The sequence below is a fragment of the Centroberyx affinis genome, unplaced genomic scaffold, assembly GCF_046629955.1.
Source record: "Centroberyx affinis isolate AG114_WGS23_722 - 3 ecotype Tasmania unplaced genomic scaffold, CSIRO-AGI_Caff_v1 ptg001293l_1, whole genome shotgun sequence".
NCBI classification, from domain to species: domain Eukaryota; kingdom Metazoa; phylum Chordata; class Actinopteri; order Beryciformes; family Berycidae; genus Centroberyx; species Centroberyx affinis.
This window is the reverse complement of record NW_027279799.1, coordinates 242,064-262,683: the sequence shown is the minus strand read 5'-3', so window position 1 is coordinate 262,683 and position 20,620 is coordinate 242,064. Positions and strand designations below refer to the sequence as shown.

The 20,620-nt window shown below is 41.6% G+C and overlaps 1 protein-coding gene across 1 annotated transcript; it reads left to right on the top strand.

Annotated features, from left to right (window-relative positions):
• Window positions 1-12,800: 12,800 nt before the first annotated feature.
• oprd1b (opioid receptor, delta 1b) lies at window positions 12,801-16,605 on the top strand. The gene is made up of 3 exons (XM_071525437.1): window positions 12,801-13,045; window positions 15,507-15,862; window positions 16,076-16,605. The coding sequence occupies exons 1-3, from the start codon at window positions 12,801-12,803 to the stop codon at window positions 16,603-16,605; spliced, it is 1,131 nt and encodes a 376-aa protein (XP_071381538.1).
• Window positions 16,606-20,620: the final 4,015 nt, after the last annotated feature.

Here is a 20,620-nt window from a genome sequence, read left to right as displayed (position 1 = left end):
GACTTACAATTATCCTCTCCTTTTCCTATCTCCTTCCTTTCATCTTGCTCTTGGAGAACTGATGTGCAACAGTCTCTGAAGATGTAACGCTGCCATGGTTGACTCTACAGCCGTGGGATACGCTGTCAGCCGTGGAAATAAAATGTTCACAATAACATCACAAAACATGCCTGTAAATAGACAGTTTAGTTTAGGGGATGTTGGCATAATAATGTCAGATGTCAGAACCTGGGAACTTCAATCCAATTTTTCTTTTCTCCTGCTAATTCATCTCAACCTTACTAGTCAGATGCATAAAAGATTTATCAGAGATCTTGGGAGGTCCCACTACCCCCCCCCCCCACACCCTGCAGAGCCTTTTCACAGCCCATTGAACACAAGGGGAAGTCAAACCCTCTCTGTAATGTGCTTTCTAATGATATAAGCACTAAGGTTGATGCCGCCACTATCTCAAAGTGAAGGAGCGCTCCTTTTGGCACAACAGCAGCGGAGGTGCAGCCTTGTTTACAGCCCCGTCCCTGTGGTCAGGCAGTGCCTCTGGGCTGTCTCTGACCTGACAGAGCTGTGATCTGTTTGGGGGTAGATTACAGCCTTGTGGCAGCAGCGAAACACTGTTCCTCTGCTATAATTGCGGGATAGGACTAGCAGGGAGAGTAAAGCCAGGGCAAGTGGAAGCAGCTACACAGTCTACATCCTTACTTGTGGTTCCCTGGGTGACTAATCTCGCTGCAGTGACATCATTGAGATTATTCACTAATGGCACCCTGTCTCTCCACAAGGATCTAATGAGGGCTTTGGTTCGCAGACCGCCTTCTCACATTGAGCGCTTTGCCTCCAACATTTGTGTTTAACGGAAAACAGGAAGCCCAGATTGCAATTAGCTGCTCATCTGCCCGGTTTTAATGTTTGCTCTTGTAGTCCTTAATTGCAACAATTTCTTAAACTGCATTGCTGCCATGGAGGACCTGTACATGTTTGAACATCATGTACTGTATATATGCTGCTATTCCTCATATTCTCATATGCTTTTCATTTGTTATACACTGCACATACATTATTGATGTTTTTATAATTGGTTCACTTTGTTCATACTACATGTATTTCATATTCTTGGTATATGTTCATGTCATACATATTCATGCATTCATTTTTGTCTCAGAAAGTTCTACTGCTGTTATTTTCTCATAATGCTGCAACTTTTTGCCATACTTTTCATACATTCTACTTAACATGTTCTAGTGTTGAAATTGTTGGCTGCGTATGTTTACATAACCCCCATTTGCCATTTATGTGCTATTTTTCTTTGATGTAGCCTATTACTATTTGCTGCTGCGAAAACCCAATCCCCCCTCCACATCATCAAAGGTTCATCTTCTCTTATCATGTCATGTTTAGGGCCCTGGGAAATACTGTCAATCTTGGATTTAGTGTCATCAAATAATCAATTTTTCTCTCCAGAGTTAAGCAGTAATATGTCGCCACAGTACCGGAAGTTGCTTCCCCTATTAGGTATTCATTAGATTTAACCCGCCCCAGGCCTGAAGCCCATTTCTGTCATTGGGGACAATCCTACAGCCACTCCAGCTGAGAGACTGATGATTGCTTGAACCAGATCCATTCTTCTCAGTTCCAAGTGATCTTAATCAGTGGTTGAATTATTGAAGTGGGCTAATGCTTTATCGGCGCTGAGCACTTAAGAGGGAGACAGGATGGGAATGCTGCCAGACCTGTGCTACAGTATGGGAATGGTAGATATTACTTATCTTAATGCGGTGGTTTCCAATCCAGAGAAATGCTGATTTTCCATCCTATCAGCTATTGCTTGCATTCACCTGGTGTCCCAGGTGTAAAGTGATTAGGGGGCAAGAATAAAATCCAGCAGGGCTCTGGGTGGAAAATCAACTCAATGGAGAACTGAATAGTGTGCTGGTTACTAGTATCAGTGGATGTGCATTGACCCGGGCAATAGACTCTTTAATAGTGCCTGAGTTTTTCAGGTTATTGCCTGGTCTGCCTTAATACAGAGACATTGTTAGGCTTGAATGGCGCCATGGCCTTTAGACAGATCCAAATGTCAGTATAGCAGCCTTCACAATCCATGAACTCAAATGCTGTCATCAAGCGACAAATATGAAAAGGGAGCGAGTGAAGCTCTCTACATGAACAGATTCAGGCCCGAATGGCATTTACTCTCAATGAGAAATCAATAAATAGATTTTGTTTGTACTATCCAAAGCTTTCAAACGTCCCTCTCTCCCTATCTCGTTTTCCCCCACTCTCTATTTCTTCGCTTTTCTACTCCACTGCCTTCTTGGCGTCCCTCACCTTCAAGCTCCCTCCTGACTGGGTTTGGTTGCTGCCTCCTTTTAGCATCCATGCTCATTAGCTTGGTTTCAGTCTGTCTTAAGAGAGAGAGAGAGGAGACTCAATGAGACACTGAGCTCCTTCTCCAATCCCTGAGCTTTGTCCTCCTCTGACCCTCTTCACACCTGAGAAAAGTCTTCACACATACAGTATAGGAGCTGCTTGTACCACACTATCATACAGTACTACCTTTTTATGGTAGTGGCACACCGCATTCTTAAAGAAAAAATGTCATCTCCTGATTTCATTTAATCTTGTTTAAGTCAATTTCCTTAAGGTTGATTTTATTAAAAAATTTTCAAAACATCAAAGAAATCTAAGCTCTACCACACCTGTACAGGACTAATGAATGATGCGCTTTATCAGATTCACTATCTTGTGCATTATGTTTTATTTAAAGCTATAATGTTTTGATTTGTAACCTCATTTGGCACATAGGTGTGAAAGCCAGATAAGGGCTAATTTAACCACACAGGGAAATTATACAGCCACCAGTCAATGTTGCTAATTTACTGCTATATTAGGCAGTACACCACTTACCATTAATAAGCTTAAAGAGGATTGCACCGGTTACTCCGGCTGAATCAGAATTTTTGACAGTCAAATCAAACAGAGAGATTAATTTAGGGTAGTTGATGTTATCTTATTATGTTATCTTATTTAACTGTGAAGGATTTGCTAATCATTTTTAGGGACAAATCTACTTGCTCATTGCTCCACTGAAGCAATGAGCAATGAGCCAGTGCCTGGCTCAACAACAGCGCAATGGTAGATGCTGAGGGAAGGAAGAGCATGTCCCATTCACTTATCCGAGCTGGAATGCAAAACAGTATCTCTCTGGTCACAGGTTATCTCCTCTAACCAACAGGCTAGCGCCACCGCCCAAAAATAGCCTCGCTCCCTGTTGTTACTTTGTAGGCATGCTTTCAAGAGCAAAGTGCCCTAATTGGCGATAGGGTGATACATTGTTATTGTGTATCCCAAGCAACACGGTTTGCTGAGAAACCTTCCTGGTGTGTTTCAGCTAAACTGCACTTGTCTATTGCTTCATATTCATCAGTGTCTTTACATTGCCAGTTGAATGCTGATGTAAACATCTCAATATGGTCCATTATACTTCAGGTGTGACAGCGAGGACAAATCTCCCCAGAGGATGGCAGAAGGCAGAATTATAAAAAATCCTCCTCTGCTCTTTCAGAGAGAATTCAAATGGAGATGAGGCAGCGGTTTCCTTGACAACCACCTTTTACCAACTTAGATTCTTGTTGGATTTTTTTTGTCACTCTGATCACTGATTTCCTCTATCACAACTCCCCAACACCTTCCACTATCTTTTTCCAGCCTGTGTATCTAATGCACTTTCCACTCAATCTTCTGCTAAGACTCTGCTCTCAAACTCAAGCTGTCATTGCTGTTTTTATCTCCTCATCCCTCTCTACCCTCCTCTATTCTCCTACCTCCTGTTTGCCTTTTCTCTTCTAGCAAGTCATTCAGTCTGTCAGACAGACAGTCTGTCATTCAATTAGTCAGTCAGTCGGTCGGTCGGTCGGTCAGTTTTTTTTCCCTCTCTGCCTCCATTCATCTCCATATTTCATTCTTCTCTCAATTCAGTTGCTCCTCCAGCGGTTGTGGGTCAAGGCAATCTGTGGGCTGTGGACACTCCATAGCCTATAGCCATGAATACATACCAATACACAACCAAAGACCTTGACCTCAACTTATATCCTACCAGACTCCTATACGATTTGGAATGGATTGGTTTTCAAGGCAGCTGCTGCACTGTGGCTTATTATATTCCAGGTGTCTCTCAGCTCAGGCAGCCTTACAGTGTATAAGGGCAACCTGACAAAATACAAACCCCTCCAGGTTTGACTTCATGTTAAAAGCACTGGCATCTGGGGATTCTGAGGAGAACAAAGCCAAGTCCATTTACGCTCTTTTAGCAGGTTTCTCTTTTGCAAGCCCAAGGGAGTGTTGATGATCATCTGGCACTCCAACGATCATGTGTATAATTAGCTGCCGGTCTGTGCCTCTCTGCAGAGTTACGTAAGCTTATTTATTTGGTCTGTTTAGGTATGAACGTGCGTGTGTGCATTTTTTGTGAGTGTGTTTCTGTGTGCACAAGTGTGTTCGTGAATCAGTGGCCAAGGCTGCTCCTCTTCGGTACATTGTACTCTTTTCCGTCTCATTTCATACCTTTCTGACACCTACCTCAATCTGCACCGTCACCGCGAATTAGTATAGACACCCAGTGACCCTGGAGAAGACTGTGCAATGGCAATAACAATAACAAAGAGTGTTGCTGCGTCAATCCAACATCAGCCTGGAAGGGAGTGGGATGGGACTGAATAAACTGTGTGTGGAAGTTTGCGTCTTCAAGAGCAGATGTGCAATAAAAATCTGTGATGCGGGTAAAAAAGTATAAAGAGGACTGAAGAAAAAACAGAGAAGAAATTAAAGGAGCAATACGCAAAACACAGTGACCCTATGTTTTCTAAATTCATGATAATAACTGAGTAATTTTGTTTTCTGTTGATAGCCTTCATAATGTAAAACACTTAATTTACCTCACCTAACCAATTTGAGTCTGATAAATTTGACAGATTCAACTAAAAATATGTTTTCATTTCACACAGCATATTCACATTTTCGGTTCACTTTTTCTTTTCAAGCATAATTTATATCTACATAAAAAGTAAAATGAAAATGAATATTATTTCCACTCTGCTTTTTCTACCTCTCTATGGAAACCCCCCCCCCAAACAAACAAACAGCAATTCACACAATTCTTTTTTTTCACACCACTGTTATGATTCACAGCTGCAATCCTTGACAGTAACAAAGAGACCACATGGTGACACATGAATTGGCTTTACATAGGTCAAGGACAGAGGCTCTCTCATCGCACATAACCACCAGCGGATGACAGCAGTGACTAACAGTCCTCTTTCAAACCAGCTGCCTGAGAGTTTGCAGCGGAGAGGAACTATGAATCCTCAAAAAAAAAAACCTTGCAGTCATCAGTCGTCCCATTCTCAAGGCTGTGTGCTGTCTCTCCTCCTCTCCTGGAGTTGCAGATAACAACATTTGTTACAGGAGAGCAGGGAAACCGGGCTTTGATTTCCTCTCTGGGTTGTTTTGTTGCCCAGATCCAGTCATCATTACATTGCATCATTGCCCCTTGACGTATCATAAACCGAACAACATTGAACACCGTACAGTTCCTCCGCATTAGCCCGACCTCAACCTCACTGCTAATGGCACTCTGAGATACAATACTCCGTATTTAATGGTTTGTCTGTCGTTGAATTTTCAGTTACAGTTACACACATTTTCAATTAGAGTCTGCTGTCTGTGCCTCTGTCATGTCTAAACTGCACTGACTGTCTCCACCATACGGAAATCAGAAAACTAATCATGTCCTAGACCCAGACAAATCGCTGTTGCATAACTAATTGTCAGTTGAAACTGAGTGTATTGGTGAATACCACTGTGAAAAAACAGATGGAAATAACACTGTGAGAGGGAGACAGTGGGATGTTCATTTAGCAGAATAACTAATGAATGTAAATATCTGTCAATCACAGCTACTGTGCCTAGGGAGGTCTTTCATTTAAAATTATAATCAGGGAGAAGTGTTAACAGTTTACATTAAGCCTGATTTATTACCTTTCTAATGATGTTATAATAATAATTAAAAAAAACCAACAACACTAAATGGATTTGGCAAGCATGAGTAACTTTGCAATCAGAAGCCGCACCAATATAAACATTGTTTGAAATGATAATATATTAGTGTGACTAATTAAAATCTTATAAACCAGTCAAACATTTATGAATGAATTCTATACGATTTACTTCAGTAGGTGCTTACATTTGAAAGTCAGTCTGGTATCAGTCAAGTTCTAGACCTGTGTTATAAAGAACAGACCACAAACACAAAACACTGAGCGTGGCCTTAACCTCTCTGAGGACACTGTGTAACGGTACACAAATAACAATATTCCAATTTTCTCTAAGTGATTGCCCTGTTGTGATGACAACTCAGTAGTTTACAGATGCATAAAAGCATAAGTACCTAATTTTGGTGGTCACCCATATAAAATTTTACACTCTACCCAACCCTTTCCCTATCCAATTAAAAAAAAAACATTATGCAAAGGCAAAACAAACTAAAAACACAAGCACATTAAAAAACTGGGATGTATACAGAAATATCAGCAACTTCTTTATCCTCAGTTGGAATCTGAGGAATTATGCAAATCTGGAGACGTAATCTCTCTCTGTGACTGTGATTCATCACCGCCATCACCAGCAGTGTATCCATTATTAATACGCATGTTGAAAACACCACTCTGACATGATATAAACATCATTTCAAAAATACTCTTTGTAGTGACATATATGGCTCAAGTCACAAGATAAACAGGGATATAAAGATGCTTCAGAAGTTGTGTTTTGGTGTGTGTGTGTGTGTGTGTGTGTGTGTGTGTTTTAAAGATGCAGAGCAAGTGGTAGTGCAAGTGGGGGTAAATATCATGGGTGTGAGATACAGTAGATTTGCAGGCCACAGCATATTCCTGCATCATACGACAGCAGGGAGTCCGATGTGTGGATTAGTAACACATATGAAAATGATAATTGTTCATGTATGGGAAATAGCATTTTCCAATTGCGAGACATAATAATGTTTAAAAGCTCGACTGGGTTGTTGTTTGTCTCTCATGAACGCCCCCCCCCCCCCCCCCTCACCCTCCTCCTCACCCTCACAGCCTGCAGGTAATGGTTGTGCTCTATTGTGAATGCCTCCCCCTCTCATTTTATTTGCCACCTAGAGACGCCTTATTATGCTTAACTAAATTTTGAATTTATCACATAGTCCAAAATTAATCAGGTTACTCGCTGCACAATGCATAAATGCTGAGTAGAAAATGCAGCCTGTGTTCTCTCCTGCTCCAGTCTTTCCCTGCAATGACTTGACTTTTTCGGATTTATTTTTGCTGCTCGTTCAGAATAAGTCAAAAGAATATTTAGAGGTAATATGTATACATAGAGACGTGTCTTTTATATTCATGCAGAATATGAATTGTATAGTGCAGTTATTCTGTCCCCTGGAGACTGAACATACAATGAACCACTTCAGTGACACTATTCATGCAGTGTCAGATTTGATTCCATGGTTTTGTGTCACAGTAAAGCCTTCCTTGAACTTAGTGTGTGTAAATTCAGTCTCCTGCAGAAGAGCATCAATATGAATGAGAGATCACCCGCACACAGCTTTCGATCTATATCAAGTTGGTGACGTGTGACGGCATCTTTACATATGACCACATCACAGAGAGTTCATTCCAATTTTTGCGTTTTTATAGAAAATAGCAACAGTGCTCTCCCATCCGCCATTCAGAGGCTAACATGAGTTGAATAGCCAGAGGCTTGAGCAGGGTAGACTGGTATGTGTGGCGTGGTCAGCCATTGTCAGACATGGATGCACTGTGACAGCCAGCAGGGGCTCCGCTCTTCTTCATGCCTCAGCCCTGACAGCTGTAGAGCGCACAGGTAACCCAAAATATTACCAAAGCCTCCGCAAATGTATTCTGTTCAGGTTCCTCTCCCTTCCTGTTCTGTCTGCATGGAGAGGCACTGGCAGGGTGCGGTGAAGCCAAGTCCCGGAGAAATGAAATGTCAATATAGCATGTACTGTATGTATGTATGTAGCCTATGTATGTATGTTTCTCTGACCTTTCAAATGAGTTATGAAATGCAGCAGCTCATAACAAAACTGGCCTCATGCACAACAAAGTCCAACCTGATCAAAATATATAATGTGTAATACAGAATAGAATAGAATAGAATAGAATAGAAAAGAATGAGTGCCACATTTCTATTCTAACAAAAAGAATGTCTGGTCATAACAATCACATTAACTTGCATAAAAGCATGCTGACCGACTGTTCAACAAAGGTTTAATGGCCTCAGCTTATATTAAATCCTAAGAGACTGATTGGTATGCAAACAATTCCCTATATTACTTTGACTGGCGATAGAGCCTCAAATCAATAAGGATTTCCACCTATCACAAGTTAATCGATAGGAGCTGATATTTCAACGTATTAAGGCACAGGATTCATTAAGATTTAATCAGTGACCATCAGCTTTAGTTAACACCACAATCGATGTGTCTTGTGTGATCTCCATTTAAGACTATATGAAGTGACATCACCACCCCATCCTTATGCAAAAACAAACAGCAAGCCCACTGGAAATTGTCTGCACTCTGTGTTCCCTGCTATGAATGTGATAGGTTTGGGGAGGCAGTGTAATGCTTCCCAAGGTTTCCATTGGGCCGATGAGTGATGAGAGTAATCACACTGCCTGTACAGACTAATCATGAGTGATTCTCCCAGAGGGGAGTGGAGAAAACATAAGCACAACAACAGCATTTTGTTCATTTCAGCTATGCCCAGCAATATTATTTCTCTCTCTCTCTCTCTCTCTGTCTCTGTCTCTCTCAATTTCTTGAACATTTTATGGAAAGAATTCTAGATCATTTCAGAATTGTGTACAAGAAAAGAAATGGCCCATCATCCTTTTGCTGTCCCTGCTCTAATACATTATATTATTTTTAGTCCTCTAGAAAGTACCCATTATGTAACCCTATATATCATATGATGACACAGCTGGGTGTCATATGCTGCTCTCCGCTCCTGGTGTAGCAGAAATTCACCTTAGTGTTACAGTTACAATTCAGTTTCTGAACTCGGCGAGGTCAGCTGTCCCATTGAACTGTTGTTGTTTAGATTGATGTTGTGGACAAGGGGTTTATCCCAGGTGTCGGATCAGTGTTGAGAGCAGAATTTACAGCTGAGCCTTCTGGAGGTGTCGCTGGCCTAAATTAGTGATGGGAGTTGCCCACTTGATAGCCCTGATGACCTATGAACTCCCCTCCTTCCTTTAGATAGATAGATAGACAGATAGATAGATAGATAGATAAATAGATAGATAGATTCTTTATTGTCCTCTGAGAGGAAATTCGTTTCTACAGCCTGTACACATACAAAAAATTGTAAACAACATCCAACAAATACAAAGACATGGAGGGGCACAGAGCCAGTCACAAAAACAGAGCAAAACCCTAAAAAAGGGGGGGACACAGGAGAAAAAGAGCATAAATAAGTCACAAGGGCACAAGTCCATTATAGCTTATTGAGGGCAGTGATGGCAGAGGGCACAAAGCTCTTGCTGAAGTGTGCCTTTTTACAAATCAGGGATCTGTATCTGCGGCCAGATGGGAGTAGGGTGAAGCATGAGTTTAGGGGGCGGCTAGGGTCGTGTGCTATGATAAGTGCTTTATGGGTGATGGCAGTGTCAATGAGAGATGGGAGGTTGGGAGTAGGGAGACTGATGGTCTTAGAGGCAATGTGTGTGATTTTGAGGAGTTTGTTTCTGTTGGTGACAGTGAGCATGGTGAAATAGCATGTGGAACGGGGGAACGAAGCTGAGTTTATTGTCCAGGGTGATTCCAAGGTATTTGAAGCTCTCCACCATCTCGACTGTTTCATTGTTGATGGAAATAAGGCAGTGGGGGGTGCTGGGTTTATTGCGGACGTTGATAAGGAGTTCCTTTGTCTTGGAGACATTGAGGTGTAGGTGGTTATCTGTACACCACTGAGTGAAGTGGGAGATGGAGTGTCGATAGGCAGTGACTGAGTTACTGTCCTTAAGGAGTGCAAGTATGGCTGTGTCGTCTGAATATTTGAAGTATTTTGTGATGGGGGAGGGGCTGAGACAGTCATTGGTGTAAAGGGTATACAGAAAGGGGCTCAGAACACAGCCTTGGGGGGCTCCGGTGTTGATGATGATGGTTGATGATGTGGTGGTGCCCACCCTGACGATTTGGGGTCTGTCACTGAGGAAACTGTGAATCCAGCGGATGAGGAGAGGGGGGACAGAGAGATGGTGAAGTTTGTTTATCAGATGCCGTTTAACATCCACCAAAGCTCTGATTCTGCAAAGACACTTACCCTTAAATAGCATGAGGGCCTGTTACATCAGATCCTAGACTTTGGAAAACATTTCTCACGCTCTCTAACTTTGTCCAACAGAAAAGCATGCAGCTTATAATAAATTCCTAACCACGCTTTACACTTTATCTTTTCTTAATTTTAGTTTGCTGCTAGTCACTCTCCTCCTGCTTGTTTCTCTCTCTTTCTCTCTCTAGTACATCGAGAAAAACTTTGATGGTGCTAAAAGTACACTCATTTCAAACTGATACAGCCCAAAGCTTGGCATTATATTCATTTTATTTAATTTACTTTTATTCAAGCTTGCTCCAATATACTTGTCCTTAAATCCCACATGGAAAATGGCAACAGTATGTTTCAGGATTGAATCTTTTAACAAAAAACGAAATAAAACATCTCTCTTGCTGAACCTGCATCATAGATAAAGCACATCTCAGGTATTATGCTCACCTGTGGTTAAATAGAAAGCTAGAACATAAACATCCTCCATTAATGAAAGAGAAATGAGCTCTCTGAACTTCCAAAATGAGCCAGATGATTTTAATTACTACTCTTCATTTTAGGAAGACATGCGTAATCTATCTTTAGATGGAACAATAAAGAGGGAGGCATTAGAGCTTTTGTTCGACAAGCTGGTCTATTCTTCTGATCGTCCCTGTTTTTTTTTTTGCTGTGCTGATGATAGTTGCTAAAAGGGTGATTTTGTAAAGGTCACTTTGCAAAGTGCTTAAAGACTGTTTCAGTTATGAACACTACCGGCAACGCCAGAGGAGGATTTTAATCTGTATGTATTCAAACAGACAATTACCCCTGAGAAAACTTCTCAAAAAGATAGACGTATGCACACACACATTTCAGCCGACACACACAATCACACACAGTTGCATTTTCTTCATGTTTTTTGAAATGCTCAGTAATGGTCCGCTGACAAAAGACAGCTAGATGGATGAGGGCTTTGATGAAAATTGTAAGAAGACACACTAGGTGCTTGGCATTAGAAAGCCAAACATTTGTATAATTGGAATTTACATGACATGGCTTCATCTGAACAGGTCAAGCAGCGCATCCAGGTTGGAAACATGCATCAACAATTCCCTCAACAAAATTTTATGCTCAAAAAAAGACCATTCAGATACTTGGTAGTATCTTCTAAACCGACTTTATGAAGTTTGGTCTGTTGGAAACAGGATGATGGATTTTCCAGAGGGATGAAAATAAGGTTAATCTGACACTAACGTGTGCAGCAACAGGATTAAATATTGACCAACATAAATACAGTGTCCTTGAATGAATATGTCTGCATGTGTGTGCGGTGTGTGTGTGTGTGTGTGTGCTTGCACATGCATCTAACTAATACCAACACAATTGCTCAGGCAGGGAAAATACAGGGCAACGGAACAATTTGCAGGAATCACTTCAAATCCATGCATGTGACTGCTATAGGCTATGAAAACCGTCTTAAATATTTCATCAGACCTCTGCTACTGGCAGGTAATTGCATCACTGTTGTGCTGTGGTTTAGTAAGGTAATTTCATTGAGGTGCCTGCCTGGTGAGAACAGTCCACTAATGGAGCGCCACCGCCACGGGCAGCAGGCCATGGAGAGTGGGAGAGGTACCCCATGGTTGAAGGTAGCAATAACAAGAATGTCTCAATAAAAAATCTCTAATTGAACTGTAAAGCTACAATAAGGAGCGATGTTCAGCTGTTGACTTTGTAACCTGGCCAAGATTGTGACAAACATGTGGTTGTAACAGACTTGAGTCCGGGTGTGATGAGCTGCGTATACCAGGTGGGAAGCAGCTTCGGGGGCGGATGGTGAGGTAGATTATATTATTGCATGATTGGTTCTTAAAGCTGAAGAGGGAGAAAATCCCAGGCAATAAATTGGTCTGGAGGCTTAATACCCTAATGGAATAATGTGTCTCTGCTTTTATATCCTTTACACAAGCCATGAGCTTGACTCACTAAGGGAAAAGTTTGTCCAAAATTGATTACTGTTACAAACTATTATGTGAAGCACATGCTTTGTAGAATGATGTGGATATACTGTACTTGTCGGTTGTAATCTGTTAAATTGCATAACAGGTGATGATGCATACCAAAATTATGTGGTGAAGCACATTATTATGTCCTGGATCTTATTAAAGCATTTTGACAAATGGTATTGCTTTAGGCAGGGTAGAAATTGAGCTTGCTTTGTGCACCAGTGCGCTTTGCCAAAGGGAGGGAGAGAGGGAGGGAGAGAGAGAGAGAGAGAGAGAGAGAGAGAGAGATGCTCTCCAGCCTCATCTGGGAGCTTCAGTAATTTACCATCCAGTTTTCGTGCGCTCCTGTGCACCTGCTGGAAATTTGAGGAGGAGAAGCTTGGTTTTCGCAAAGCTCCGCACGCTGAAATCTCACCTGAAATAAGAAATGGAGTTCCCCACTCTTTCTGCCGCTGCCGATTTTTCCGACCTCTACTCGGTTTCAGTAATCCCTTTCAATGTGACATTCTCCGACGATCTCATGCTTGTGCCTTCCAAAAGCAACGAGACCAACAGGGTTACAGCAAGGGACACTACAAGTCTCATCATCATCATTGGCATCACGGCACTCTACTCGCTCATCTGCGTGGTGGGACTGCTGGGAAACGTCCTTGTAATGTACGGGGTGGTCAGGTAAGAAACTACCACCAATAGAATAAAAAACAAAAACAAATTTGGGTTATTAGTAAAAACAAAAACAAAAATAAAATAAAACAAAAGAAATATAAAACAAATTGAAGAGGTTATTTCGATTTTGACAGTGACAAAGTTGATATTCCCAAGTATATAATTGGTCGTTGGCTATGCTGATCAGTAAAAACCCATCCGAAAAATAACTATAGTAATCCTATAATAATTTTAAAAGGATGTACAAATTTAGAAGAAGTTCCTATGGGAAAATTATAACAATATGATAGTGATACTGTGGGAGAGCATTTTATAAATGACCATAAAGGACAATGTTGACGATTACAAACTCACCAGCCACACTTTAAATTCCTATCGGAATGTTATAGGACTTCTGTAGTGATTAATCCACTGCCATACGAAAATCATTTTTATATGTTTTGTAATTGCTCACAGTCTCTGTCAGACTATTGAGAGCCACTCTCAAGCACACCTACTCAACTCCTACACACAAGAAGGGAGGGGTGAGAGAGGTTGGGGGGGGGGGGGCTGAATGAATTTCCAGCTTGGTGTTGAAATTAAATTACTTCATTGCAGCATATATTTACTACAAGAATGATATTCCAAGCTCAGAGGATTCATTTGCATGGAAAATAAGAACCATATTGATCCTTCACCTCCAGGTCAATGGTAATGACTGCAGTGTCTTAATTCATGTCTTAGCACCAGATTAATTGCTAAACTTTTGCAGAGGTAGCTAAAAATCCAAAAGCAATGATGTGATTATTGGATTCCCAACGTCAATCATCTCACAAAACATTAGGACTGCTTTTGAAATTTTTGGGGGAATATGTGAAAGATGTGGCCTCTATAGACTTACTGAATGTCTGGGTATGTTGGAGCTAAAAGGAATAAGAAGAGTTTCTTTTGAAGCCATTTTTATTGGGTTTTCCATTTCAGAATAGTCAATATTGAATATAAAAGACATTCTACGTACGCTCTCCCTGGTAATTACAAAACAATTACATTCTTAGTGAGATCAGTGCATTGGCTCTTACTGAATATATCTATTCATATAGGGGGATTAAGATAAAAGGTAACGTCCTTTTGTCTTCCCTCATCCAAGTAGAGCCTATTGCTTTGTGAATTCTGGCAGCGAAAGCTTTCAGAAACGCAATTTAATTAAATTTGAACAACCATTGTCATATTGTCGACGCATGTGGAATCCATCTTTAAACAGCCAGCCAACTGTTCAGCTGGCACTCGGACAGGTAAAGACCATCATTGAGCAAAACAATGACTATGTTATCAATAAGAATATAAAGAGGATTTTCAGAGGATTTTCGAGCTGTAATCTACTCAAAACTTGGACGAGCAGTTTAATGGAGGCTTAGAGTCACTTTGAACCAGTTTTGTTTAATAACGTCATAAGGAAACAAAATAAGATAGGGAAACAAAACTGCTTAGAACAAGGTCTGTTTACTCTAGGCGTTCCTCTCACTGTCACCCTGCGTATAATGATATGTAATTAGGGGTGATTCAGAGTAGAGCCAGGCCGACTACAAGGCAGCGCACAGAAAGCTCTCAAATGCATTTAGTGCCATAAAAACATTATGAATCCAATAAACTCTTTTACTAGTTCAATATATTTCTAGGGCAAACAGGAGATCAGTGGGTTGAGAGAGGAAATGGATTAGATGAAATAATAAATTGCTTTCTAACCTTGCAGCATTATAATGGCAGTCTTGATTCAACCACATGATGCTTCAGCTTGATGCAATAGCTGGTGGACCTTCAAAAATTCCACCTCCACAAACTAACAATGCTTTATGGCAATTGTGAGTCAAAACTGATTAAACCTGCAATAAGGCCTTATATCAGACCTTATAACCAATCCTGAAACTGTGTGCTATATGGAGATTTCACTGAGACATAATGATATAAACCAATATCCACACACACAGTCCAGCTGTATTGCTGTTTTCGCCTCTTTTCTAAAGCTTGTTGTCAAATTTTGCTCCTGAATGAAGCTCCTCCCAGGCCATTCAGTAGCTTTTCATTTTTCTTAAACTGGCTTGTCTCCTCCCTCGCTGTTTAAAAGCGGCCTTCACCCCTTTCCATTCCGGAAACAATTTCTCGTAATGGCGGTGAAGCGAGCGAGTAAACTTGTTAAACTAGTAAACTTGCTACATACCTCTTGTCATTGTGGGACATGTAACCTTCAGCAGGAGAAAGATCTGGCAAAGTGAGACTGGTAACCGGTGAGACTTCTCCATAGGTACATTTAGCTTAGCTGTTAGCCTTTATGCAGGTGCTTTGCTAGGTTTGTCCATAGTTGGCATCTGTCGTGCAGTGGCTTTGCTGAGCTTTATTTACAAATGTGTTGCGGTTTCTGTCACCCTCTAGTGGTCAGAAAATGTTGCTTATTGCAGCTTTAAAAGAGCTCAGTGCCTTTTTTCCCAATCAGGTACACCAAGATGAAGACCGCCACCAACATCTACATCTTCAATCTGGCTCTTGCGGACGCCCTGGCCACCAGCACGCTTCCCTTCCAGAGCGCCAAGTATCTGATGAACACGTGGCCCTTTGGGGAGCTGTTGTGTAAAGTGGTCATCGCCATCGACTACTACAACATGTTCACCAGCATCTTCACTCTCACCATGATGAGCGTGGACCGCTACATCGCTGTTTGCCACCCGGTGAGGGCCCTGGACTTCCGCACGCCTGCCAAAGCCAAGCTCATCAACGTCTGCATCTGGATCCTCTCCTCTGCCATCGGAGTCCCTATAATGATCATGGCGGTTACAGGGGTGACAGAGAAAGGTGAGGCATTTTTCTTTCTGGAAATTGCCCTCATTGTATAAAAACTTAAGTACTCCACCTAGGCTTTTTAGCACCTTTAGTGGCAAGTGCTTCTGTTGATCTCGGGGAGTAATTCCGCCCTTAAAGCGAGGGTACATTTGAGCTGGGTTATTAACTTGGATTAGTTGCTCCACATGGCCCTCTATTAAACTTCTAATTGTTTTAACTCCTCAGGCAACACTGTCTGCAAGCTGAGTTTTCCCAAACCGGAGTGGTACTGGGACACGGTGACAAAGATCTGTGTGTTCATCTTTGCCTTTGTGGTGCCCGTGCTGGTCATCACCATCTGCTACGGCCTGATGATCCTGCGGCTGAAGAGCGTCCGCCTGCTGTCCGGCTCCAAGGAGAAGGACAGGAACCTCCGGCGGATCACCCGCATGGTCCTGGTGGTTGTGGCGGCCTTCATCGTCTGCTGGACCCCCATCCACATCTTCATCATCGTCAAGACCATGGTGGAGATCGACCAGAAGAACCCTCTGGTCGTGGCCAGCTGGCATCTCTGCATTGCCCTGGGCTACACCAACAGCAGCCTCAACCCCGTTCTGTACGCCTTCTTGGATGAGAACTTCAAGAGGTGCTTCAGGGATTTCTGCCTGCCTTATCGCTCCCGCATGGAGCAGAACAGCTTCACCAGAGCCCGCAATACGACGCGGGAGCCTGTGTCTGTTTGCGCCCCTGCAGAGACAGCGAGGAAGCCTGTATGACTAGGCATGGATCAGTTTGCTGGAGAGCCTGGCTGCAGAACAGTCCAGGATGACCTGCAGACTGAAGTCACACAGCTTTCTACCACAGAGTTCTGAGTCTACAGATCTAGGCTTCTGGCCTACTATCTATATAAATTATTGATTTATTAATTGATTTTATCTTGTTTTTGGTGTCATGCAATGGATTTGCAAGATGCCATTCTTCAAAGATAACAATCAAAAACATAAATATTTATCACAAGACACAAGAGTGTGGTATACAGTTTAGCTACATATAAAAAATACCTCTAAGACCTTGTATGTGTGTGCCTGCACCTATAGCAATGGATACAAACGTACATACATTCTTAGAGAGCGTGCATGCCTGTTAGACCATGTGCATATGCACCCATGTGAACTGATCGTATTACAGATATATGTAGACTGGTAATAGTAATGTCGGTCAACCTCACTGATAACGTAATGTGAATCCGATAATGTGAATGTTCCGCTGAGACTATACTTTCACAGTCTCAATGCACCTGCTGTTTTAATTTGAGGAAGTATCCAATGTCATTGTAAGAGACTTTTACTGAGAAAGGTAGTCGGGTGAGAGAGAAATGATGACAGAAAAAAGGCTATAAATAGTCAAGAATATAGTAAACCTCCAAGGAGGTGAAATTCTATAAGACCACAGCATTATATTTCTGTCATTTATTTCACTTTTTTCCATCGAACACATCATGGAGGATGCTTGTGAAGACACATTAAATGACAGAAAATATGCCCTTCATGAATAAGCAGAGATGACTGGCACTGCCAGTTTATATTCACCCTGTACATCAGTGTTCAGCTGACTCAGTGTTTCCACTCCTCTAGCAATTAGGCTGGCCCCTGTTTTCACAACCAAAACATTCAGTTGACAGTAAACCCAGACTGAAGAGCTGAAGGGTAAAGTGGCACTGCTATTTTAAATCATAGTTAGGTGATTGAATGACCTCAAACTGGCACCCACTAGCAAGGAGACAAGTCTGAATTTGAACAAACATTAACAAGCAACAAGAAGCGTTCCCATACATATTACAGCTAATGGACGAGTTTCCACTCCTGATCCAGAGACTTGGACAGAAACAGAACATCTTTTTGCACATTTTGTGAGAACAGTCAAGAACAGATGCCCCTCATCTTGCAGCTGAGGCAATCCATCTCTCTCTTTCATTTGGCAAGGCATTTATTTCAACTGTAAAAATTTGTTATTGTTCTGTAACAACTGAATCTTTGGCAGATATATTAAGTGATTAAGTGACTTATTTTTGTTCCTATGTGCTGTTAAATTTCTGTACCATTAAGCTTCACTTGTAAACAATTATTAAATTAAAATGCTATATTACTATGTATTTACACAAAGTGCTATAAATGTTGTGTAAAATATCCTATCTACATAACTTTATTATTGCTGTCTCCTGTCTGGACTATCCCAAACTTTTTAACCATTACTGTAAAAGTAGCATTTACAGATATTTTTCTGAGAAGTGTGGTCTACAATATTTGCAACTGAATGAAATTACGTACCGTAATGCCTTATTCAGTATTATGTTCAGTCCTTTTGGCAGAAAGTGAATTGTTTTGTAGAAAATAAGTGCTTGATCTTTAATATTTCTCACATTTTGTGATTCAGTAGATATATACTTTACTGTATAGCTGTAATAAATGCTTTTGTCTTTTGAGAACATTAATACAACTGTCATAATAAATAGCATAACTTGTATCTCGTAAGTGCTTTTAGGTCAAAATATAGCTGTACATATCTTTCAGTTTTAGTCCAATATTTTTGTTTTCTGTGGTCATGATTACAGATGTAAAGTAAACACTTGTAACAGACATATCTACTATAAATACCAGAGAGGCCTCATGGAACGTGGGAGTTACATGTGTAAGTGGTTGATATGATAGTAGACAGCATATTGTTAATTAACACATTATGTTCTCAGAGAAAATGAGATCACTTGTTTGTATTTTTCATCACAGTATATGTTAAATCCACAATCTCCAAGAAGAACAAATGAGCCTCAAATCAGCCGGCTGCCTGCCGAAAATCACCAAGAACTGTCATTTAATTTCTTGCACACATAAAAAAGATGACATCATGCTCTGCTGCTGAAGTGTCATCTAATTAGACTAATAGACCTATGGTGTCTCAGAGAGTTGGCCTGAGACATGGGTTACAGTTCATCAATCCCCCACATGTCTCCTCTCCCCCAGGCTGTTGTGGATGTGGAAAAATACCACTCAAACAGCCGAGTTTTGAAGGGCATTTTAGATCGAAATAGGGGATGTTACTCAATCCAAACGTATGATAATGCACCACAATCTCCCAGTGGCTCCTTGACAAGACAGCCCAGCATTCACCATAGTGCCTACAGTGCTCATCAAGCAAAACGGCAGACCAGACAATCAGCGGCATTCATGCTGGGGGAGACGGGCTGTGGGCTGAAGATTTCCTCTGCGCTACAAAGCAGAGCATCTCCTATATGTTTCCTATGAAATATAGATGGCTCTGTCTTGATGCTCACTGTGTGAACGGCAAGCGGAAGAGCAACAAAATTAATAATTTAAGACAATTCTGCCCAGATGCCATGAGTTGACTCCTGACCATTGACCATGGCCCTTTCAAACTGTGAAATCCAATATGCTTCATTCAACAGATTGGTGACAGATGTATTATGCATTATGACTTTTGCTTCTGTAGAAATAGCACTCTTTTCTGTGTGATTCTAAGCAGATAGTCTAAGATCTTTTGACCCAACTAATGCCTGCCCATGTATTCAGGCAAATTAACAGAGACAGAGAGAGAGAGAGGAAGAGGGAGGAGAGAGAGAGATATAAAGAGAAAGAAAGGGAACAAGAGAGAGAGACAGGGAATGAATCTTGCTGAAGTATTCATAACAGCTTTGAATATTGCAATGTTAGTATTCCCTTGCCGGCCTCAAAAGCTCCAAGCATACTGTATTTTTGGAGAAAGCTGTAAGGGAGACTTTGTGAAGGGACCTGTGGAGTGAACTATGCCATTAAATGTGCCGTTCACTGTGGAGACAGATTTGTTGCTAGACCTGGTACAACACAATAATCTTGCTTGGCAGCTTGGATAGATGTATGACTTGACGTCCAGTGCAACAATATCAAAACTGAGTAAATCTTGGACTATTTATCCTTGAGCCACTACATAAAAAACCTCTGTGGGTGTCAGTGTAACAAACATTTTGGCTCCTCCACAATAGCCACCTACAGCAGCAAGGCTTTTCATCTGTTTTTCACACACAAAGGCGCAGGATCTTGGCTGACAGTGGAAAAACCTGGCAGTGCTGAGTCAAAAACCATATAATGAGAAACCAAAGATGGAAAAACCCAATTCGAACCAAATGGAATCAATTATTGCAATAATGATTAGATATTCAGACATTCTGGTAATGCACTTTGGCGTACAGCTTTCAGCGATGGAATCCTGCCACAAGACGGATCATCAGACCTCGCACTCGACTGAGGTGTTTACATAATGCCAGAAGTGCAAAAAGCTTTGTGGCAGCTTGACTGGATGTTTGGGAGCTGTCAGTGGAGCTGAGAGAGGGATTCAAACCGGGTGCCATCTGCCAGCTGAGAGGCTCCCAGTAAGTCATAAGAGGCAGGGCTGGCAAACCCACTTCCTTCACAGGATCCAGCGTGTCCATCCCTTTATAACTACCAAATCTCTCAGAAGAGTGATACTCTGTTTTTCAATTCAGCTGCCCTCCATGAGAGATTATCATTGCATTTTAGGTATGGCTCTGCCAATAATTAGCACAGGATCATTGGTGCTCTGACGTGGATATCAGGTACATAACAAGAAAAGTCTGTTAATGGGATGAGTCACGCACACACCATGGTGCTTCACGATTGGGGCTTGACGCCTGTTGACATCTGGTGAACATAACAGATCTGTGAACATGCATTCAAGAGCTTGGCCTCTCTTACGAGCCCCTGCACAGCTGTTGGTCCTCCT